Below are 23,103 nucleotides of genomic sequence, written 5' to 3' on the forward strand. Positions count from 1 at the left end.
GGGGCTCGCCGGCGAGCGCCTTGCACAGGGGACGAAGGCGGCCGTTAGGGGGTGGAATGGGTGCGGGCCGTGAAGAATCGGCTGGAGACCTACGCACGCCATTGAATCGGACCGGCGAACGGCGGCAGCAACAATGAGGAATGGAGGGCTAGTTTGGGGCCGGCATGCGTCAGGGTTAAATAGGAAGAGGAGGGCAAAGTTAGAGGGGATTTTCGCGTGGCCATGGCCTTGCCAGCCGCGGTGTACGGCGGCGACGCAAGGAGGAGCGGGAGAAGGGGAGGACGGGAATGATAGGTGGGCCCGGTGATGGTTTTTCAAAATTGAACTTCCCCCTTCAAACGAGCAGGCTACATGTGTCAAAAAAATCCTAAAAATACTCATTAAGATAAACTCACAAAGAAGACAATGGAACTTGAATCACCTCCAGAACTTCTAAGGTCTGCACACAAATGAAAAAGAAAAACAGCTAAACCTGGAACTTAACTGAATTTTTAACACCAGAAAACATCACCCAAAAATTAAGAAAAAATATTGCAAATTCATCAGGTTGCATCTAGTATTTGAGTAAAATAACAGGATTCACAGTTGAATTGCAAAAAATTGAGTTGCTTCACAAAGATGAATTTAACCAATAAATAACAATTCTTGAAGATAAATAAATTCTTATGCATTGATTCTCAAGTTATGCACAAATGAGGTTCATGATGACATGATAAACTTATTTTGCAACTTTGGGTTGTGACAATTGGGGTCTTAATTTCCTCCGCAAAGCATGTTATCCATCTTCTACTCTGATCTTGTAGGGTCCAGGACCTGTCCCATGAAGACGACTGCTCCAGACGCCTCCTCCACCACGAGGAACACAAAAGGATGGTCAGCGATGAAATCCATGGTGACAGGCGACCAATGTAATGCAACTTTTCGAATGGTGCAAGCGGTGGAGGCTTCCGCCTCGGTTCCTTCCTCGTCCACCTTGACGACCGCCTTGTGAAAAACATGATCCATATACAACTCATCGTCATCCTCCACCATGTTGGACAGATCAGCCTCGTGTGGTGAGAAAACAGCTTCAAGACCCATAGCCTTGAGCACTTCATTCATTTGGCTGGAGTAGGAAAGCTTGAACTTGGGTAGCCAGAACTTGCCAACCTTGACACGCCTCGTGGGCAAGTGGCGCCCTCGCAGCTGGAAGCTACAGGAGCTGGACGCCATCTTGTCGACGAGACCGGGCAGGCCGTCGCGGGCGTCCGGAAGGAAGATGCACATCGAGAACCTCGGGCGCTCATCGGACTGTTGTTCATAACCCCAATCATCATCAACGTCGTACCAAGCTGAAGCTGATGAGTTGCGGTATGGTAGCTTGAGCACCTTGAACCCATCGTGCTCCTTGATGAACTGATCCTCCGTGCTGTGCATGAACGGAGCGCGCACGCAGCTGCCGTCAAGCCTGTGGAATTCCTTGTCTACCGTACGCTCCTTCACAAAGGGTGTGGACCAGGTACCCTTGAAGTAGATGGCGTTTGCAAGCACGAGCGCGGTTTCAGAGTGCACAGAACCTTTAGGAAGGATTGAGGTGATGAGCTCATTCGTGGCCTTCGATACCCACTTGTTTATTTCCTTTCTTACTTTCTCTGCCTGCAGGCAATAACAAAAGCAGATCGTGTTGGAAATATTTGGAGGTGGTCAAAAGGAAAAGAAACATGTAGAGAGAAAAACAGGAGGGATAAGTAGCGCTCAACTCGGACTCCTCTCGCGGGCCCACCTCACGCCTCGACCGGAGGTGCAACCGATAGTTGGTTGCGGACCCGAGCGTCCAGCGCTATAAGAAGGGGGGGCGGGTTTGGACTAACGCCAACGCGCTAAACCCTACGCACACCCCCCCTACACGGCTCCCGATCACGACAGTGCTGGAGTCGCCCGAAGGCCGCCACCACACCACCATCGCCGTCACTGGACAGACAAGGTGGAGACCTGAAGGAAGGCGGGATCTACTCTGACCCAGAACACCTAAGGCACCCATCATCCCGGCATCGTCCACGACTCTAATGGCCAGATCGTCACAAGCTGTCGCTGCTGGTTGTGATTCTAATCCTTTTTATGAGTGGTGTTAATGTTTTAGATGCTAAAGATTCTATTTTAGATTAAGCTGAGTAATGTAGTTTCCTACATTTGGTATCAGTTAAGCCAATTGCATCTAAACATGGACCCTAAGGCTGTGTAGATTGAATCTTAGTGTGCAATTGAGTTGCATTGTACTGGTTTTCTATGTTTTTTGATCTACATAGTAGCATTCTAGTACGAACTGCTATGCTATTAGGCCTAATCTTCTTCGGTTACATGTTAATGTACAAGTTTTAGTTCGTTAACTTGATCTGTTAAGTTAAGATTAGACCGAATTAGATCAAACAGGGGAGGGGAGTATTACGGGAAACACTCCACATGTGGACAAGTTCTGGGACCCTTTGCCAGATTTCTCCAAGATAATGGTATAGCAGCTCAGTATTCCACTCCTGGTGAGCCTTAACGAAATAGTGTTGCTGAAAGAAGAAATCGCACCCTTATGAACATGGTGTGTAGTATGCTCAGTAAATCTATGCTACCAGTGAGTTTGTGGATAGAAGCTTTAAAGACTGCTGCACACATTAATAATCGTGTTCCTAGTAAGTCAGTCCCTAAGACTCCTTATGAGCTTTGGACTGGTAGGAAGCCCAGCATGAATTATTTACATGTCTGGGGCTATGCAGCTAAAGCTAAGATATTCAATCCACAATTTGGAAAATTAGACTCTAAGACCCAAAGTTGCTATTTTATTGGATATCCGGAAAAGTCAAAGGGGTATCGCTTTTATTGTCCTAAGCATACCACTATGTTTGTGGAGACAAGGCATACTATCTTCTTAGAGGAAACTGGATGCATTGAGGCTAGGAAAATTGACCTTGAGGAGATTCGGACTTATGAGTCGTTGTTCATAAGACAAGATTATTATGCTCCTATGCCACATACCATAGTTACATCTCAGGCTATGGAACCTCCAATAAGAGAAGGGGAGGTAACACCTACCTTAAGCGAAAATGTAGATGCACCTGTGATAAGTGAGCATCAAAGTGAAGATGTGGTAGAACCTGCTGGTGGATTGCAAGGGGAGGCAACTGATGAGCCTGAGGTGGTTCAGCAGGAACCTGCTCAAGTAGAAGCACCATAGGCAGTAGCACCACAACCTCTGAGAAGGTCAACACGTGAGAGGAAGTCCAACCCTTTCGATGAGTATGTGTACATAAGTGAAGAAGTACATGACATGGGAAAGGTGGATGACCCAAACTCATTTAAGGAAGCCATAGAAAGTGAGCACTCGCATAAGTGGTGTGAGGCCATGGAAGAAGAGTTAAAATCCATGGAAACAAACAAAGTATGGGACTTAGTAGAAATTCCTGAAGGAGCCAAAATAGTAGGCTGCAAATGGATCTACAAAATAAAATATTACTCTAAAGGAAAGATTGAAAGGTTCAAGGCTAGACTCGTGGCTAAGGGCTTCACTCAAGTAAAAGGAGTCGATTATAATGGAAACTTCTCGCCTGTCTCAAAGAAAGATTCATTTAGAATCGTCATGGCCTTACTAGCTCATTATGATCTTGAGCTACATCAGATGGACATTAAGACTGCATTTCTTAACGATGACTTGCATGAGAATGTATAAATGAAGCAACCTGAGTGTTTCGTCGTGGAAGGTAAGGAACATTTGGGATGCAAACTAAGAAAATATATTTATGGATTGAAATAAGCGTCCAGGCAATGGTACCTTAAGTTTGATGAAGTAATTAAGAAAATTGGCTTCCTTGAAAATAAGAAGGACAACTGCATATATGTTAAGACTAAGGGGAGCTTTATAATCATCCTAGTGCTTTATGTGGATGACATCCTATTAGCAAGCAACGATAAAACTTGCTGCATGAGACAAAGGGTTTTCTCTCATCGAAATTTGACATGAAGGACCTCGGTGATGCCACCTATGTCTTAGGCATTGAGATTCACCGAGACAGGTCCAAAGGTGTATTAGGACTCTCTCAAAGAGCTTACATTGAGAAGGTACTTGAAAGATACAATATGAGCCAATGTTCAGGCACAGTTGTTCCGGTTGTCAAGGGCGATAAGTTTGGACTATTTCAAAGTCCCAGGAATCAATTAGAAATTGATCAAATGAGAACGATTCCTTATGCTTCAGTTGTCGGAAGCATAATGTATGCACAAGTGTGTACACGTCCTAACTTGGCCTTTATAAGCGGGATGCTTGGAAGATATCAGTCTAGTCCAGGAATAGGCCATTGGAAAGGAGTTAAGAAAGCCTTGCGTTACTTGCAAGGCACTAAGAATTACATGCTAACATATAAGAGAACTGATAAGTTAGAGATAATCAGCTATTCAGATGCTGATTTTGCGGGTTGTGTTGATACAAGAAGATCCACATCAAGTTATGTCTTCACACTAGCAAATGGGGCTATATTGTGGAAAAGCTCTAAACAAACACTAACAGCTGCATTGACAATGCAAGTTGAGTTTTTGGCATGTTATGAAGCTGTGGGCCAAGTTGTATGGCTTAAGAATTTCATCCCAGGATTAAGAGTGGTAGACAGCATAAGTAGGCCACTAAAATTACACCAGTTTTCTATTCAAATAACAACAAGTCAAGTGATGTTGCAAAGCACATTGAGCTTTATGAAAGATAGAATCCAAGATCACACCATTGAGTTAGAGCATATAAGTACTATAAAAATGCTTGCGGATCCATTAACAAAAGGCTTACCTCCCATTATATTCGGTGAACATGTTGCCGTATGGGATTATTGGATAGCCTGCGATCTTCGAGGGTCATAAGACAACCATCTCCCATCATGATAAGTAGTTTTATACATTGTGGACAACTGTGTCACAATGGGATTTTAATCACCATTGTCACATTGTCTCCCTGTATAATTCTGTTTTAAGAATGACATAAGTTATAGGTCTTTAGACCAAAGGGGAGAATGTTGGAAATATTTGGAGGTGGTCAAAAGGAAAAGAAACGTGTAGAGAGAAAAACATGAGGGATAAGTAGTGCCCAACTTGGACTCCCCTCGCACGCCCACCTCGCGCCTCGATCGGAGGCGCAACATATAGTTGGTTGCGACCCTAAGCGACCCAGCGCTATAAGAAAGGGAGGCCGGCGGGTTTGGACTAACGTCAACGTGCTAAACCCTACGCACACCCCTCTACACGCCTCCTGATCACGACAGTGCTGGAGTCAGCCGAAGGCCGCCGCCGCACCACCATCACCGTCACGGGACAGACTAGGTGGAGGCCTGAAGGAAGGCGGGATCTACTCCGACCTAGAACAACTACGGCACCCATCACCCCGGCGTCGTCCACGACTCTAATGGCCGGATCATTACAAGCGGTGGCTGCTGGTTGTGATTCTAATCCTTTTTGTGAGTGGTGTTCTGGTGTTCATGTTTTAGATGCTAAAGATTCTGTTTTAGATTAAGCTGAGCAATATAGTTTCCTACAGATCGCAGTTTAAATCTTGCAAAAACTGAGAAATTGATCTGAGATAATTAACTGACCTTTTCAAGGAAATTGGCGGCGCGCATCTTGGCCTTATAGGACTCCACGGCGGCAGCGCGGTAGGCCGGCTTCAACGCCACCGTGTTCTGGTACCAGACTCCGCAGGTGAAGGCGACGATCGGCCCGCCCGACGAACCGGATCTGTCGTCGTCCGCAAGGGCGCTTGCTGCTGGCATGCCGCGGGCGAACTCGGCGAGCTCGTCGCGCGACGCCGCGCCGAGCAGGGCGAGGAACTCATCTAGGGTCTCGCCCCCTGCCCCAGCCGCCACGAGGGCGAGAGCCCTGTAGATGGACAGTGGCGAGAAGACGAGGTTGTTGCCGCTGCCGACGCCATCGGAGAGCTGCTTCGCCAGGCGGAGCGCGAACGGCGTCAGGCCGGACCTTGCGGTCCGGCGCACCTTCTTGCGTGGCCTCGCCTCGTCTTCCATCGCGAAACTAATGGCGTGCCGTCTCTTGGTTCGTTGACGTTAACGAGAAGCAAGCAAGGGTGCCGTACGCTGCACAGTTAACCTATATATATAGAGCTCAACTGGAGAGAGTCCTCCCAAAATAGGTGCATATTAAATATGTATGAGGTGTACATAGAATAGAATATGGAACCATTTTTATATTTGTCAGCCTAAAAGAAAAAGATTTGGTTTGTACAAATGCTCGTGCTGTTGCTACGATCCAACTTATTATTAAGCCAATCCACTAGACACTACACACATGAAAAAAAAATCATACATAACGGAATGTCCTTCGTAAAATCAAGTGTGCACCTCCTTAGAAGCTTCGGAGTTGATGGCTTGCACTTACTCTCTAACACGTAGCCCCCACACATTATTCATGTCAAGTACGATGTTGAGGAGCTGAGCACCTAAGCCTAAGTCTAAGCAGCTCGCAACACAACAAGTGTAATCAAATCCAAAGGACTCGGACGCGCCCACGTCTGCTGCTGCAGCTCGCTGACTCCTCCGCTGCGCTATTCTCTCCTACAGTAAAATGATTCAACTCAAATCTCATCCCAGCCAGCCCATGCAACGCTTGCCAGGACACCATAGCTTGCAATGTCCTCCGCTTCCACGCTGAGCTGCCTCATCTTAATCTTGCCGCTCTCACGAGGCCCAAACACCTCGGTCACTCGCTATTGCTTCCGGCATCCAACCAAATCAACACCCCAACACGCGCTGCACTCTCTGGCCGCCTTGCTCACAAGCCATGGCATCGTCCTAACGGCAGGACTGGCATCGATAACGTCCATGCATGGGCGCGCCGGTGCGACCCTACCGCCCACCTCCCCAATAGCACAACCACTACTATATCTTCTTCATTAGGCAGCCCAATATGCTTGGCGCAGCCGCCGTGTTAGCCTTCTCTAGCACAGTCCCGCTATTGGAGATCACCTTCATGGTACTCCTCCCATACCTCCTCGCCCCGCGTAATACCAACCTGATTGCGTCCGTCTCCCCAGCCTCGACGGGCGGCTCCACCTCACGGTAGGTTTTGTCGTACCAGCACTCTACATTCTTGACGGGCTTCAAGTTAGGGACATTGTTGGCATCGCCGCGGTGCAGACACTGTTGGCATCGCCACGACGGCACCACATGCGTTCCTCCTCTCCATGCACAGGCGTTCACCAACTGAGAGCTGGTCAATTGAGGCCACTGGCCACTGCCATGCACAAGGCCATCAAGCTGGACCTTGACGGGTCGCCACCGTTTGAGAGGTTTGCGGCCTATGGTGGGAGGACGACTGAGCTGGCGGTGCAGCCAGCGAGCGTTGTTGTGTTGGCGCAGCTGATGTTGTGCGTGTACGCAGTCGTCGACGCAGGCACAGTCGCTTGCTAACGCGCGGTGCGCGTGCTTCACCACAATGGGGAGGACACTGAGGGCTGAGACGAGTGCGGCTAGAGCTATGAGTTCTTGCGTGGGGACAGCCGTAGACGAGTAACAGGGAGGCAGGCGCAGGTGGTGGTGTACAAGGAGACAGAAGCTGGCAGACATTGATGGTGGCACAGTGAAGGAGGAATGGTAGCAGCGCTGATGAGGAAGAAAGAGTGACGGACCGCTAGATCGTGGGTTCATTAAAGGGGTGTTTGGATACTAGGTGCTAAACTTTAGCAGTGTCACATCGGATGTTCGGATGCTAATTAGGAGGACTAAACATGAGCTAATTATAAAACTAATTGCAGAACCCTGTGCTAATTCGTGAGACGAATCTATTAAGCCTAATTAATCCATCATTAGCAAATGGTTACTGTAGCACCACATTATCAAATCATGGACTAATTAGGCTTAATAGATTCGTCTCATGAATTAGACTCCATCTGTGCAATTAGTTTTGTAATTAGCCTATATTTAATACTCCTAATTAGTATCCAAACATCCGATGTGACAGGTGCTAAACTTTAGCGGGGTGTATCCAAACACCAAGCCCGTACATCACCCATGGCAAGTGGGCCGACTGCACCAGGCCTCCAATTTTGGGGACCCCATGTGTCGACCTCCCTCCAGTAGTCTGATGCTTGGTGGCCTCTGTAACTCTATTCCTGCCTGCATCTGCAATTCTGCATGCGACCAGCGTATCAGGCCTGCATGCAACTTTTTGATTTTTTGGCCTGGAGAATCTGTTGCGTCATTGGCTCATTGCGTGTTGCTGGACCAGGAGTCCATAACCGTCCGATAGACCGATACTCCGATTAGCAGGCCTGGCCTGGAGAATCTGTTGCGTCATTGGCTCATTGCGTGTTGCCGGACCAGGAGTCCATAACCGTCCAATAGACCGATACTCCGATTAGCAGGCCTGGCCTGCAGGCTGTCGTCTGCCGATTAGTATTCTAAATCTAATCGCCAGATCGCGTGAGCGCCGCTAGCCGCCGCAATCTTGCCGAGTCGCCGTCTCGCCGAGCTGCGTGTGAACTGCGATTCTGCGAAGCTACCGCCGCAATCAACCCTGCATGCAGGCAGCGACTCCACCTCTAGGGCTCTAACGGCAGGTCTGACTTCTTCACAACAGAAGCTACCGCGTGAAGGCGTGATCACGTGATTCACTGAGAAGGTGCAGGTAATATAATACTGCACTTATTTCGAAGAATACTAGAAGAATGATGCTTTCTAATGGAAGCTAAGAACTTATCAGTAAGTAAGATTCGTCATTTAATCGTTTTGTATGAATACTTATGGTATTACATGAGGAAGTTACGTGCATTTTAGCTATTTGCATTTTATAAATATAGGCCCCACTTTATATTTTATATTTTGCACCAAGACCAAAAACGTAGGTACGGGCCTGCCAAACACCCCCTAAGAAAAAGATCAGGACTTTTGTGCACCGACAACCGTACGCTGGAAACAGCAGAAGGCAGGAGCGAGTTGTTCAACGGTAGGATTTCTAGATATATGAATTGGTAGAATTGTTCGTTGCTAAATAAAAGTGGGGTATCGAAATTCTCTTCTCATTCCTCGGATTCCTCCTCACGCCCAACAAAAGCATATGCCAATTTTGGTGCGTGCAGTTTTTCACGAAGCGCACAGGCCGATTCCTAAGGAGAAGGGCTGAAAGACCATCTGTCAAAGCCCAACAGTGAAGTTTTCAGCCCAACTCGAGAACCCTTCCTTCTGTTGTGGTGTCTCTGTACCGATCCGCGCGAAACCCTTCCCAAATCCAACGCTCCCAGGAGGCCAGGACTGCCGGCTGCCCTTCATGGATCAAGACCGTCCTCGCCGCCGCCGCCGCCGCCGACGGCACCGTAACCGCTCCGGCGAGGACTACATCAGCGGCCTCCCTGACGAGCTGCTGCACAGCATCCTCCTCCGCCTCGGCTCCACCCGCGCCGCGGCACGCACCAGCGTGCTCTCCCGCCGCTGGCGCCCCGTCTGGCGCCACCTGCCCGAGCTCGTCTTCGGCAACGGCAGCCACGACGCGCCGCCGCCGACACCGGCCTCGTTCCTGGACGCCGTCGATTCCGCCCTCGCCGCCTACGCCGCCCCGACCATCCAGGGACTCGTCATCGTCCTGTCCACCGCCGCCGCCGGCCTCGGCGTCCCGGCCGGACGCGTCGCGCCGTGGCTGCGCTTCGCCGCGGAGCGCGTGGCCGTCGAGCTCGTCATCTTCGTGCCTCCTCCTCCGATGCATCGGCATCAAACCTGGCCGGTAGTCGATTGGGAAGACGATCTGCTCGAGCTTCCTGCTTGTGAAGAGGCTGTGCTCGAGCTTCCTGCTTGTGAACGAGCGAAAACAATGGCGCTCCGCCTCAAACAACATTGGCGGCTCCGGCTTCCGCCGGCCGGCATGTTCACGGCGCTCACCAGCCTGACGATACTCTTTGCCAGCATGGAAGGCAGCGAGGTCACAGCCCTCGTGTGCACGCGTTGCCCGTGCCTGAGGAACCTGAGACTCAGCCTCACGTTGGTCGATGCCTCCAACGTCTCCATACGCTCCGACTTGCTGCAGTCGCTGAGCTTCTGCGTCAGGAAAACACGGCGGCTAGAGGTCGTCACCCCAAGACTGGAGAACCTCTTTGTAGGTGACTACATTGACGAGGCTCGTATCTCTGCACCAAAGCTTGAAGGGATATTCTGGCGTGCCACCCCCTACGACCCTCACCACCACCGGTTTGATGATGTCGGCCGTCGCCTCCAGCTGCTAGACATTGGTGATTGTTTTATAACAATGGCGTCGCTGATGCAGAGATTCGATGAAGTCCATGAACTGAAACTGTCTATTCCACAGGTGTGTTGATATCATCTGAATTTCTAAAAAGCAAGTTGTTTTTTCCTCTAACAAAGTGAAAATACAGTGATTACTTTGTCTCTGCACGTGACAGGGAATGATGGCGTATAAAAGCTTCTTGAATGAAACAAACAAGCTGCCCAAGTGTAAAATCTTAAGGATATCATTACCGTGGAATCGGCATGTTTTGGCACCAGTCATGATGCATATCCTAAGGAGTTGCAGTAGTACAAAGAAGCTTTCCGTACAATTGATTGATTGTTCAGGCTACTCATCGGTAATTTCTATGCTTTTTAGGTTTTATAGTAATATTCCTAGTTGTAGTCACTCAATGCAGTGGTTTGACCTTTTACTTATTGTCTGAGAACGGAGAGTTTCCGAACCTGCTTTTTCTTGAGGTTCGGCTGAGGTTATGAATATATTTGTTCAGTTAGAAACCATTTTTGGTGTATTTTAACTAGTGTCTCTTTATCTTCAGTATCTGCTTTACATTCATTTCGTGGATCTAGAGAGACCCAACTGAACACCGCATCAGAACAAAGCAAACTTAGGCTATTTTTTATAATTCTCCACTAGTATAGTCATATTATGTTAATTTCTTGTTTCCAGGAAAATCGTTGCTGGTCACAATGCCCTTGTCTGCAGGAAAGTCGCAGCGCCGATGGCATTGCCCTCAGTTCACTTGAAGAGGTAGAAATCACTTCACATAAAAGTTCTCAAGAACAATTATTGGAATTTGTGGAGCAGCTTTTATCCAGATGCAATGCAGCAGTCCTGAAAAAGTTGGTCATCAATTATACAACGTTCTTTGCTCCTTCACGAACCAAGGTGGCATGTGAGAAGATCCGTAGGCTGTGTCATCCAAACACCGAATTTGAATTCTATGAATTTTCATATGGGGAGTGCGTTCGTTTCTATTGATTACTCAACGTTCAAGAAAATATGGTATAATGGTTGATTTTCCACTCTTGCACCAGTTTGGAGGAGAGGATCATTGTCCATGATTTTTCAGCTTGTTTGGGTCTAAAAGACTTTGTTGGCATTGTTTTTTTACTTTTTAGACTAGTGTCTATTGTTTCAATGTTTTAGATTTTACACTCTTGCACCAGTTTGGAGGAGAGGATCATTGTCCATGATTTTTCAGCTTGTTTGGGACTAAAAGACTTTGTTGCCATTATTTTACTTTTTAGATTATTGTCTATTGTTTTAATGTTTTAGATTTTTAACATACTACTTACTATGGGAAAAAAGAGAGGAAAAGCAGCAAGATGCTTACACAATTTTTTTTTCCCATTAAGCCTGTGGAAGCAAGGTTGAGAGTCAATTAACAGCAATGGGTAACTTCAATTTGCTCTGGAAATCAACGTGCTCGACTACAAATGTTTTTCCTATTATACATCAGGTGTTATTGCGGCCTTGTCAAAAGCAATATTTTTATTTGAACACATGGTTCTATGGGAAAATACAAATAATCATTTTTTCCATGCATTAGTATTTTTGGGTTGGAAGAAAAAAATCTCATACATTGGTAATTTGACTTGGATGAGGATACATATATGCAAACATACAGATGTTGAGTGCAACTGCTAAGACCCCCGGCTTAATCCGTAGGTTTACCTAGGAACTGTTAGATGTATATGTACAGTTGGTGATTTACCTTTTCTATTAGGGGTTTTCTGTATATTTTTCCCTTCTTGTACCTGTATATATACAGTTGATGCATGAAGATGCAGCTCAGAATTGACAATGGGCAACTGCAACCCTTGCCACCGCTTTGAACCATCATTATAAGTTTGCTCTAAAACAAATATCAGTACAAATAAAACAGGCCATACATAAAAATTGTATCTTAAGTGGCATTCTTGCAAAATATAGAGGCCCAGTAGGCATTTTGCAGATGCTCCAAAAAACAACCCCTTAGAAGTTGGAACACAGGAAAACTCTAACATGTTATTACTAGATCGGCATGTTCAGCTTGTTTATTAGCACACTGAAAACTTGGCCGAAACCATGACAAGTCACTCACTATCTCTGTTATAAAGTGCAAGACGTTTCAATTTTGTTCGGGTGAAGTTTAAGCATATTAATTAACATCTATAATACCACATAAATACATTGGTACCAAGATATATGCCATGATGGATATTATGGAATTTATTGGATGTGGTAGGTATTTACATCTTTTTTATATAGAATAAAGTGCATAAAGTGCATTATTATCAATCGTCCTTCCAGCTTATAACCGTGCTCTGTGCATCAGCTTCTAAATCATTGCACCCAGATCGATCAGTCGTCGCAGCAGCACAAACAACCAGCCGGCGGCGGAGGATGCTGGCCAGCGCCTTCGTGTCGCGGCGCCGCCGCATGCACTGCCGCGGCAGCGGCAGCGGCACGGCGCGCGGCGCTGGTGGTGGAGCGCGAGCGGAGGCGGCGTGGCTGCCAGCAACAGCACCGGCGCCGGAGAGCCGAGGCCGTCGTCGAGGCCTCCGGCGCGCGCGCAGAGGAGAAGCTGCAGGGTCATCATCAGCGGGACGGAGGAGGACCGAGGGCGGCGGCGGGCTCCGGGTGGCGGCGAGCCGCGGCGGCAGCAGCGAGCGCCACCGAGCAGGTTGCTGCAGGTCCAGGCGCGTCGTCGACGACGACACGGGTGGCCGGCCGCGTGCGAGGGACGGGCGGCTTGGCGGCCGTGGACCAGGAGGAGAAGGAGGAGGAGGCGCCGCCCGCCGCCGCGAGCATCGCGCGCGCCGAGGACGCGCCGGAGAGCGTGAGGTCGTCGGCCGAGCTCTGCGCGGTCTGCCTCGAGGACGTGCGTGGCGCGGCTGCGGAGGCGACGGCGCTGCCGTGCTACCACGCGTACCACCCCGGCTGCTTGCTGCCATGGCTCGCCGTGCACCGCGCCTGCCCCTGCTGCAGGGCCGCCGTGCCAATCGTCGCCGCCCGAGGAAAGTGATGGTACAGCAAATTCAGCTTAACATCTAATCACTGAAATAAAAATAAAAGTTCACTTAAGATGAAAAAATCATAATCAAAGTCTATTCTTCTCCATCCGTTCTTGATGAAGATATCCAAAGTAACGACTTCCAACACTTTACTCGCCACCCGAAGTGATTCCCTTATATCTTCACGTTGCAACAGGGACCAAAACCATAGCTAATAAGCTCCCCTGAATACCGCTCGCATAAAAAGTGATGGTATGACTTTCTTGTGTGTACTTGGTTCTTCTAATACAGAACTGTTGTTCAACTTTTCAGAAACAAAAAGTGCCATTCTGCTCCTTTATTTCCTTACAATTTTCATCAGCAGCTTAGTTCAAGCAAAAAGAAAAGGATGCAACTAGCTGATTACCTCATAACTCATGTTGAAATCTTGCTTCAAAATAAATCCTTCCGTTATAAGTTGTTAACCAGCCTGCATGTTGAATGCTACTTTTTTTGAAAAAATTTAACGGCACTTGTTGTAGAATTTGTCAGTCAAAGTCAGCAAATAATCTATGAACCTTTCGAGAAAAAGAAAATCTATGACCCGGCCGAGCCCAAATCCAGTTTAATACAAGTTGTGGGCTTGGGTACACAACCTACCAATTAGCTGAGCCCGATATGAATTTGGCCCAGTAGATATTTTATCCTCAAGTCTTAAACTAGTGGTTTGAGCCCGATAAAGTCTTAAACTAGTGGACTACCCAAACGGTTTGGCCTGGCCCAACACAGTTGGAACTGAGGATTATAATAACTTTGACGCCACTAATTCTCAACTGTCTTGAGGTTTTAAAATTTTTACCGTTTTCTATCTAATAAGTGTTTGATACTAAAACTGTGATTTTTTACATTTCTAAACTAGATTTTGAAAGCTGTTGACCGTCAAAGTAAAAAAATTTACCGGATCATTTAATTAAAGTGTCAGGTATGTATTACAGGGTCTAGGTCCATAAGCTCATCATGGAAGTTTTTGCAAGATCTTTTTTTCCAAAAAAACATAGAAGTTTTTTGCAACGAAAAAATATTCAAAAGCACAAAGGATTCACTTTACAACGCAGCAATATCATCTTTTGTTCCCAAAATACTAGTATATTATCCTGCTCAAGCGTGGCTTAATTATCTCCACGATGCCTATGAACATCCATTCCCTTCGTTCATTTGTGAGACCATGCCATGGCATCGCCAAAAGCGAACAATCAAAGGGCCAAACCCAAACCTTCTCGTAGCACCGCACCAACCATGGAGAGCGACAGATAAGCCGCCGTCCATTCACTCATTCATGCAAAGGCTTCATGAAGCCGACAAATTAACCTTTCAACAGCGAAGAAAAAACTAAACACTAGACAATAATAACAAGAAAAATAATCCGCAAAACTGACCACATTTTTTAATTAAGGAAATTGTCCGATCTTGAACAAAACAAATCCGGCCACGTAGCCAGAAGATACATGAGTACTTAGACTCCAATCCTCAAAAACGAGGAACAAAGAAAATAAGAAAGAAAGAGACTAAGAAAGAAAAGCTTCAAACTTCTTCTATGCTCTTACTTCAACCTTGCATTGGGCCTTGTGCAGCAACTAATCCCTCACATCTGCTATTTTCTTAGAAACTTTAGACGTTAGGATCATCTTGCTTGACGGCCACCTTCTTTCTAGTTCCTGGTGCCCTCTAGTCGTGTAGAAACTACACTTAGTCAATCTGTACCATACACTCTAGCAACCCAATCAATTGCACTGAAACAATCTGTGCACGGCCATCCCTCCAAGCACATCTGGTACCGCTATCCCAAGGACTATAAAATTACACCTCAAGAGGAAAGCAACGTCGAGCCGCTGCCGCCACTGGACGTCTGGACTTGCAAGTCGGTTCTACGGTTTTCACATGGAAAATATCCCTGAAGGTCGAGGTCCTCACCGCAACCCTTTCAACAAGGAGAACGATGCAATAAGGCACCGCCGTTGCTGGCAGGCACCAGTCAAGACCGGTCATGGCTTTCGCCTGAGGATCTAGACACCCTGACAACCACCAAATGCTATCGCAACACCATAAGCCGCCGAGCGCCTGTGCCCGCACAAGAACCAACGCCGACCAGGGCGCCGATGTGGACTGGAGGGGTCTTCTCCACTCTGCAGCCGCAATGTCGCAGCCTTGCCCCCACAACAAGAGCCCAATGGCCCGTGGCTGGCGCCGCCGCCGCTGTGGCACGCAGCCACGGGAACCCGTTCCCTAGATCCGGCCAGGGTTCGGCCGAGGAAGAGCCTAATCCAGCCGGGGAAAGATCCTGCCGGCCCTGAGCGGTAACGGCGAGCTACGAGGTGACGACGATGCAGCGGAGGTTGGTGTTGATGCTGCGATGCGCCGGATCCTGGTGGGCGTGAACCTTCGCAGTCGCGGCACATGTTGCCTCAGGCTCTCTGGTCGGTGCAGTGAGTGCCACCGCTAGGGACATGGCCGAATCGACGCGCCACCATCATGCTTGAGCTGGACACGGCCGGATCGATGCGCCGCTACCATCCTTGAGCCAAACCGAGCCTAATCCATCAGCCGAGACTGCCTCGCCACCGCCATCCTCACCACCGCATGGGCTTCCAGCGGCTGGTTCTAGCAGCGGCGTGGCTAGGGAGAGGGTAGTAGGAGCTTAGTGGCGGTGGCGGCGGCTAGGGTTCTGCCCGTGTCGCCCGAGAGGGGAAACGCAGGGGCGTTCTCGCACGGACACAAATGAAGGTGATCTCTCGAAACTGACCACATTGTATGCAAAAAATAATCAGAGTAGTTCATCAAGTCAGCCTGCATGCCCTTCTAGATGAAACTAAGCTACCAACATGTTTGGACCTGACGCGAGAATCTTCGTCGTCTTTGCTTTGGTCAAGAACACCAAACGACACGGCAGCAGCCACAACCGGAGAACCCGTCAGGTTCATTCAGTTCTGATCCTTCGTCAAATTTGACGGTCGCCCTTGCACACGACGCGGCGGCGCCGGCCTGTTTTATTTCCTTTTCTTTTTCTCCAGGTTTCACCTCCACGTACGAGAGCGTGCTGAATTAGTCGGCCCGGCCGATCAGTCACAAGTTCACAACACTACGGGCATGGCTATAGTACTATAAGTTTCCGCCCGGGCTCCGTCGTCATCCTTGCAACAACGACAGCCTCCAAACACCAGCTGTCCAGCTCCATCGACGACCCTCTCGTCTCGGCAGGCCGCCGGGCAGGGAGCAGAGCTCGATCGAGAGCGCCGCCTGGCCACGGCGAGGAATAATGGGGCGGCGTGCCGAGTTCGTCGTGCTGGCGTCTCTCTGGGTCGCCGCCCTGGTGCTGCTCAACGGGGTGGCGGCGGAGGGCGAGTGTGGCAAGGTGAGGTGCGGCATGGGGGCGTGCGCCGAGTCCGGCGACTACGCCTTCGGCTTCGCGTGCCAGTGCAAGCCCGGGTGGAGCCGCTACCACCTCGGCAGCGTGCAGTTCCCCTTCCTCCCCTGCGTCATTCCAAACTGTAAGATACTGAGACACTATCTGAGCTTTCTGGTAGCTCTCAATGTGAAAAAGGCAGAAACTCAAATAAACAACGAAACTCAAATAAACAACGATTTTTTGTGTAACTTTTAAAAAGCTGGAAGTTCGAAAAAGTTAAATTTATATAGAAAGCTTAGTTTTATAAAGTTTTTGTAGCTTTTTGAATTTAGAAAACTAACCACATCTTCTAAGAGATAGTGTTAGTTTTTCAGAAGTAAAAAGATAGCAGCAACTTTTCAAAAAAATTTAAAAACTGCAGCTCAAACAATCAACCTCTCGTCCTGCAAACTCCATCATCTGCCCATGTCCAAACCGCGTGATTATCGGTCGATCGATTAGCCCGGGAACGTTGTTGGCGTTCCAGGTCGGTCCTGGCATGCTGCGAAAGTCCTCGCGGTGTAACACGCGTGCCAGGAGCCCATCGCGGAACGAGACTTTTTTTTTTATTTTCTTTCCCTTCAGAAACTTCTGCTGACTCCGCAGCAGCGGCTCGTCACGTTCCACGTTTCCCGTAGTCCAACTGTCCTGGCCCGGGATTTCATCACCCGTGCAAGGCACATGTCAAACTTGGAAAATTGGAAAATACGTAGCCTTTGGCACGTGTCACGCAGTCACAAACGAAGTCAACCACTGCACCACGAAGACGACAGCTTTGACTCTCCTTCCCTCCATCTTGCAGGCACCATCAACTACAAGTGCCAGGACGACGGGCCATCCCCGCCGCCGGCTCCCTCACCGCCGGCTGGGCTGCCGCCGCTGACCAACTTCTCCATTTTCGACCGTAATAATACCCCACCGTCTCGACTGGCCATTACCGAGCCAGCTGAATGAACCTAAGCGTGATCCATCCATCTGCTTGCAGCGTGCCTGATGCAGTACTGCGGCGACGGCGGCGCCTGCGAGAAGGCGTCGGACTTCGCCCACCGCTGCCGATGCCGCGACGGCTACACCAACCTCCTCAACGACACCTCCTACCCCTGCTACCGCCAGTGTAAGCAACCAGCACACCTCTATTATTCCGCTGATGCGACCTAACTGAAGCTCTGCAGCCTGTGGTCTGATGAAACCTCATGGCCGCATGTGAATGCAAGTTTGACTGACGCCGGCTCGCCGGCGGTCTTGTGTTCTTCTGATCTCCGACGCAGGTTCGCTGGGGTCGGACTGCAAGGGTCTTGGGATCGACGTGATCAACGGGTCTACGCCGAGCATGTCGCCGCCGGCGCCCTTCTCCTTCACCGTCAAGAGGTCCGGCGCCGGAGCTGCCGCCGTGCCCGCTGGCGGGCTGCTCGATCTCCTCTTGCTGATCTCCTTTCTCTGGCTCCAGGCCATCTGAAGCTCAGCTTACAGCTCTTTTAGTTAATTAGGAATATATCGTACGAAGTTGTGTTCGGATTAGGGATCCATATCATACACTACAGCCCAGTTTTCCCATTAGATTAGCACCAGCGTTACGTAAAAATACTCTTTGAGAAATAAATGAGCAGCGGACGCTCCATTACTCTGAATTCCTACAGTCTAGGAGATGAGATCGATCAGAAACACTATAAACCACAGGGAAGTCAGGAACAGCGATGACCAGACACAGCAATCACACACAGCAAACACACAAGCGAGGAGTGTAATTTCGATCTCCATTAAGGTTTCAGAACCAACAGCAGCCTAACAATCAGAACTACCCGGTGCCGAAGAAGAACGATCGAGCATGATATCTCAATGTCTATGGTTATCTATCGGATATTAGCACGGCTGTCATATATACCACGTCGCAGCCAGAGAGTGGCTAATTACATAGCAGTCTCCAGCTCCATAGGCTGTAGTGCTTACTAGGTAAGAGGTAACTTGAGGCAGCTAGACTTGTGAAGCTATGTCACGTGATTCACCATGTACCGGGCGAGCGAGGCGAAGTCAGGGGTGGTTGAGGTGAGACCGGTGATGGCTCACTGGAAGGAGAGCGACATCTGGGCCATGAAGAGGTTGATGACGTCCAGGTAGAGGGAGATGGCGGCGACCACGTACTCGTTGTAGGTGTGGCGCTTGAGCAGCATGTGGGTGTCGAAGATGATGAAGCCCGAGAACACGATGGTACCCAGGAACCCGTAGATGGTGATGCCGACCCTTCCAAGCGGGAAGAAGACCTGCGAGGTCCAGTGGTTTGCAATATTATTACACTGTGAGATAGTGGGGGGGGGGGGGGGGGGCGCTTGATTTGTTGACAAAGAGGGAGATGGCGTGTTGTTGTCCGGCATGCAGGCGAACCTGGATGATGAGGTACACCAGCAGCACGTTGAGGCAGGTGAACAGGAAGGGGAACATGAAGGTGAAGTCGTAGCCCTTCTTCACAGCCCAGAAGGTGAAGAGGGTGAGCCCCAGAACAGCAGCTGCAGTGAGGATGGCAGACTGCAGAACCACTCTGCCTGTAGACATGACACAATATTTGCACTCCGTCAGCCATAACAATGACAAAAAAAAAATACACAGTTTCTTAAAGCATCAATTGGAGTACGGCAGAAGGAAGTAATTTTTTAAAGTAATTAAAAACGTTTTAAATGCCTGAAAGTTGGACAGATAAAAGATTTATTAGCATCTAGAAACTGAGAGAAGGGAGCTGGATTTATTTCAGATCTATAGTTGTCCAATATAAAAACATAGTGCCATGGATTTCACCACAATAGAAGGACTGCATCAAAATTGCATGAGTAAGGTCCAATCTGTATCTAGAACCAATCAGAATAAAGCTGTATTAAATTCAGAACGACAATCCTTTAACATAAGAAATGTGGGATACTTGGATTTTGTCGCAACAAAAACATAAGCATTCAGCACTTCAACTCAATGAAACAAATATAATATAGCCCAAGACTCGAAGACGAAAGATAAAGTGAGGGTTCCGCAGGATGATCTGGACCCAGTTATTCGATCACAAAGTAGTTAAGAAAAACCTATAGAGATCATGTAACAAAGACCAACTCATGCAAAGGAGTGATTGCGCAGACAGATCTTTAACAGTAGATAGCACACGCCAATACGTAAAAACTGAGTTTTGATTACGCTAAAGATAACTGTTGCGCAAGTCACCCAAATGATGCCACAAGAATGAAACAGGACATGTTAATGGACTCGGACACTCAGCACAGGACACTGATCATTGCAAACAATTACTCTGCATAGGGACAACAATAAGAAATGTAAGAAATTAACCATGCAAATTGCAAACGTTGCAGGAGCTGTCCATACAGAAAACCGTTTACGTAGGCAAACAAGACCTTGCCATGCACAAATAGTACATACATCTATATGGCACAGTCACAGGATTTGGTTAAAAAACATTGACCCCAAGCCGATACCCATCTTACCACTGCCAACAACTAAATAAGTAAATATAAGGTGAAATTCTACTGAAAGCTACAACATCAAAATTCTACCCTGATTTTTTTTTGCAGGGAACAGAGTAACTTAAACATTTATTGGATGAAACCAAAGGAATATCATAATTTGACAGGTGATACAGACACGATCCAGAGGATACAGTCATATATCGGTCACTCCGTGCAAAAGGAAAAAAGAGGCGCCCCTCTTGTTCTCTACCTCAGGTCCTCAATCACCCAAGAGCCCCAAATGTGCTCTGTTCAACACAACAATCTAAATGACAGCTGCTGCATTTCCCCAAAAAAAGTGCAGGATCAGACATCCCCGACAATCCATCCCACCGAAAAAAAACGTGGTGTAAACCAACAGACACCAGATCGGAAGCAGATGATCACTAATTGGGCCTAGAAACCACCAGAATTTCACAACCCCTTCACTTGATCTAACAACATCACAGCAGAAAACGAGGAAGGGGAGACGGGGGGATCAGGGTTCCCGTACCGACGCTGCTGGAGGTGGTGACGGCGATGCTGAGGCTGCAGCAGAGCGTGAAGACGCCGAGCAGCACCAGGTTCCTGGGATGCTTCTCCCGGTACTTCATCATGGGGAACATCACTGCACAGCACAGAATAATCACAGATCAACCGCACCCAGTGTCAGTAGAATTTCCCATCGCAAGTAAACCAAAACAGGGGCGATCGATACCCTAGGAAGGGGAAGGGGAAAGCGGGTAGTGCACCGTACCGACGAGCGGCGAGACGAGGATCACGATGAAGACGGGCCAGACGGCGGCGGGGGGCCCGGAGGTGAAGAAGCGCGGGACGGCGCGGACGAGGCAGGCCGCGACGGAGACCGCCGCCGTGACCGCGAACTGCAGGGAGAGGATGGCGTAGACCTTGCGCACGAACGCCCACCGCAGCCGCGGGTCCTCCTCCTCCGCCACCTTCTTCGCCTCCACCGCCGCCGCCGGGGCCGGGGCCTTGGCCTTCTCCGCCTCCGCCGCCGCCGCCGCCGTAGCGGCGGCGCCGGCGGGCACGCCCGCCTCGAGGTCGGCGTCCTGGGGCTTTGACATTGCGGGGCGATCGGCCTAGGGTTCGCGCTGCGCAGTGGGGTTTTCCGGGGGGAGTGGACTGGAGAGGGAGGGGATCGCGGATTCGCGGGGAAGACGAAGCCGGTGGGGAAAGGCGGCGCTATATACCGGGCGCGTCTCGCCGACGCGCGGGCCCGAGGCTCCCGGTCCACATGGCAGCGAGCGGCGCCGAGAAGCCTTCCCGGCTGCGGGGCCCCCGGGAGCGGACGCGTGTCGAGCGCCCACCGGTGGAGGGCAGATACGGTCGCGGCGACTGGTGAGGCCAGACGTTGTTGACCTGGGACCCACGGTCAGCGAGACGTCGCTCGAAACCTTGGGCGGGTGGGGGAGTGGTTTGGGTCACTGGGTGGGCTGCGGGCCTGCTGCGGCTGATTGGATTCGATTCGGTCGAGCAGGTGGGCCCACCGGGGGTCTGCCGGGACCTCGTGCCAGTGGGAAGGGGAGGGAAGTGGGGGCCCGCCCGGCACATGCGCGGGTCATTGGGAGAGGGAGGAGGAGACGCGTGGTGGCCGGTGGAATGGTGGGTAGTGGCTGCCGATTCACCGGTTGCTTTGCCTTGCATCGCTTCTGACGCTTCCTCTCGTCCTTTTTCATTCGACGAGGGGTATAAGAAATCTCACAGCACATTTCACGTGATTTTCTTTTCTTTTTCTTATTAGTGTTTAATTGGAGCTAGTTATAAAACTTACAGCACATTTCACGTGATAAGTTTTATTTGGAACGCATGAATTTTATGAGAAAAATAGTTTAGTCTCCACGGGAATTGGTAGGGTACGGGGAATAACTTTGCTAAGCGCTTAGATCAAATGTTTGGAAAAGTGCAATGGAGAAGAGTGGAGGACCAGAGAAGGTGTGACATGACGTGACTTGCGGCAGTCGGTGTAAACTCATAGGTTGTGGTGGTGGGTGGGTTGTTATGGATCATTTGATTCTTCTGCACTCAAGATAATTCAACTAAGGGTACATTCCACTTCCATCCCCGTTTTGCACATCTTTTCTTCTTCGTGTCGGTGTTTATGGATCGGATATGACATAAAAAATACATGCAGTTTATATCTGTGATGTACTAGGAAAATATAATGCATGAAAAATGGATTTGGAACCTGTTGTAGCTTAGTTTTTTTAACAAAACCTTGTTTCTCACACTTAACTAACTTTAAGCTAGGAAAAACCTGTCTCCAATTTGGTGAGTTTTTACAGGCTACCAAAGTGCCGGAGTGATACAAGAGGGTAGGGGGAGGGGTGGGAGGAGGAGGAGGAGGAAACGTTCACAGGGCGTCTATGAAACACACAGAGCTTGGCACCTCTCCTCCAGAGGGGAGGTGTCGATGCGCCGAGGAGCACGGTGAGCCCAGAGAAAGGCATGCTCCTAGGCCGCCGTGGCAATACCGGCGATGGGTTGCGCGATGGAGTCGAAGACCATCTTGTTCCAGGTCTTCCAGACCACCGAGAGGAGCAGCAGAGTGATGGTGTGGCGGGTAGGGACGGGCGGTAGTAGGATACCCTGGATCAAAGAGGTGATGTCGATGACGGCAGTTCCAAAGCGAGCCTTGCCCCAGAAAGGTTGCATCCGGAGGCAAGTAAAGAAGAGGTGTGTTGCGTTCTACAAGGTGTCGGGGCAGAAGGGGCAGACCTACATGCTAAGGTCGCCGTGGTGGAACAGGAAGTCTCGGGTGCACGTGTTCCCATGCTGAAGGATCTAGAAGAATACCTTGACCTCAATGGGTGCAAAGTTATCCCAATTGACATCCGAGTGCAGCACCACGCACCATGAGCGCTTGAGCATGGCATACACTCTCCAATAAATCCACAAATCCATGGGTTAGCAGAATGTACCTGTCGTTGTCAAGATCAGC

At 49.3% G+C, this 23,103-nt stretch overlaps 3 protein-coding genes across 3 annotated transcripts; 1 reads left to right on the forward strand and 2 right to left on the reverse strand.

The window, feature by feature from the left end:
- Window positions 1-711: 711 nt before the first annotated feature.
- Window positions 712-6,023, reverse strand: LOC117866173 (serpin-Z2A). Its single transcript, XM_072290301.1, has 2 exons — window positions 5,591-6,023; window positions 712-1,631 (listed from the first exon to the last, which is right to left on the reverse strand). The coding sequence occupies exons 1-2, from the start codon at window positions 6,021-6,023 to the stop codon at window positions 787-789; spliced, it is 1,278 nt and encodes a 425-aa protein (XP_072146402.1). The 3' UTR covers window positions 712-786.
- A 10,047-nt stretch (window positions 6,024-16,070) lies between these two features.
- Window positions 16,071-18,296, forward strand: LOC117866441 (uncharacterized). The gene is made up of 4 exons (XM_034750649.2): window positions 16,071-16,771; window positions 17,471-17,572; window positions 17,654-17,782; window positions 17,937-18,296. The coding sequence occupies exons 1-4, from the start codon at window positions 16,540-16,542 to the stop codon at window positions 18,122-18,124; spliced, it is 651 nt and encodes a 216-aa protein (XP_034606540.1). The 5' UTR covers window positions 16,071-16,539; the 3' UTR covers window positions 18,125-18,296.
- Window positions 18,297-18,405: 109 nt separating this feature from the next.
- LOC117866440 (protein LIFEGUARD 2) lies at window positions 18,406-21,313 on the reverse strand. The gene is made up of 4 exons (XM_034750648.2): window positions 20,902-21,313; window positions 20,659-20,772; window positions 19,048-19,205; window positions 18,406-18,926 (listed from the first exon to the last, which is right to left on the reverse strand). Exons 1-4 carry the CDS (start codon window positions 21,227-21,229, stop codon window positions 18,729-18,731), a joined length of 798 nt encoding a protein of 265 aa, XP_034606539.1. The 5' UTR covers window positions 21,230-21,313; the 3' UTR covers window positions 18,406-18,728.
- Window positions 21,314-23,103: the final 1,790 nt, after the last annotated feature.

This window comes from Setaria viridis, chromosome 8, assembly GCF_005286985.2.
Source record: "Setaria viridis chromosome 8, Setaria_viridis_v4.0, whole genome shotgun sequence".
In the NCBI taxonomy this organism is placed as follows: domain Eukaryota; kingdom Viridiplantae; phylum Streptophyta; class Magnoliopsida; order Poales; family Poaceae; genus Setaria; species Setaria viridis.

Excerpts from the sequence above, each read along its gene's own strand:
- LOC117866173 (XM_072290301.1), bottom strand. The coding sequence starts at position 6,023 with ATGGAAGACGAGGCGAGGCCACGCAAGAAGGTGCGCCGGACCGCAAGG. Across the intron at positions 1,632-5,590 it reads CAATTTCCTTGAAAAGGTCA|AGAAAGTAAGAAAGGAAATA; the intron begins GTTAATTATCTC and ends GCCTGCAGGCAG.
- LOC117866441 (XM_034750649.2), top strand. The coding sequence starts at position 16,540 with ATGGGGCGGCGTGCCGAGTTCGTCGTGCTGGCGTCTCTCTGGGTCGCC. Across the intron at positions 16,772-17,470 it reads CCCCTGCGTCATTCCAAACT|GCACCATCAACTACAAGTGC; the intron begins GTAAGATACTGA and ends TCCATCTTGCAG. Across the intron at positions 17,783-17,936 it reads CTACCCCTGCTACCGCCAGT|GTTCGCTGGGGTCGGACTGC; the intron begins GTAAGCAACCAG and ends TCTCCGACGCAG.
- LOC117866440 (XM_034750648.2), bottom strand. The coding sequence starts at position 21,229 with ATGTCAAAGCCCCAGGACGCCGACCTCGAGGCGGGCGTGCCCGCCGGC. Across the intron at positions 20,773-20,901 it reads CCTCGTCTCGCCGCTCGTCG|TGATGTTCCCCATGATGAAG; the intron begins GTACGGTGCACT and ends TGTGCTGTGCAG. Across the intron at positions 19,206-20,658 it reads CACCACCTCCAGCAGCGTCG|GCAGAGTGGTTCTGCAGTCT; the intron begins GTACGGGAACCC and ends TCATGTCTACAG.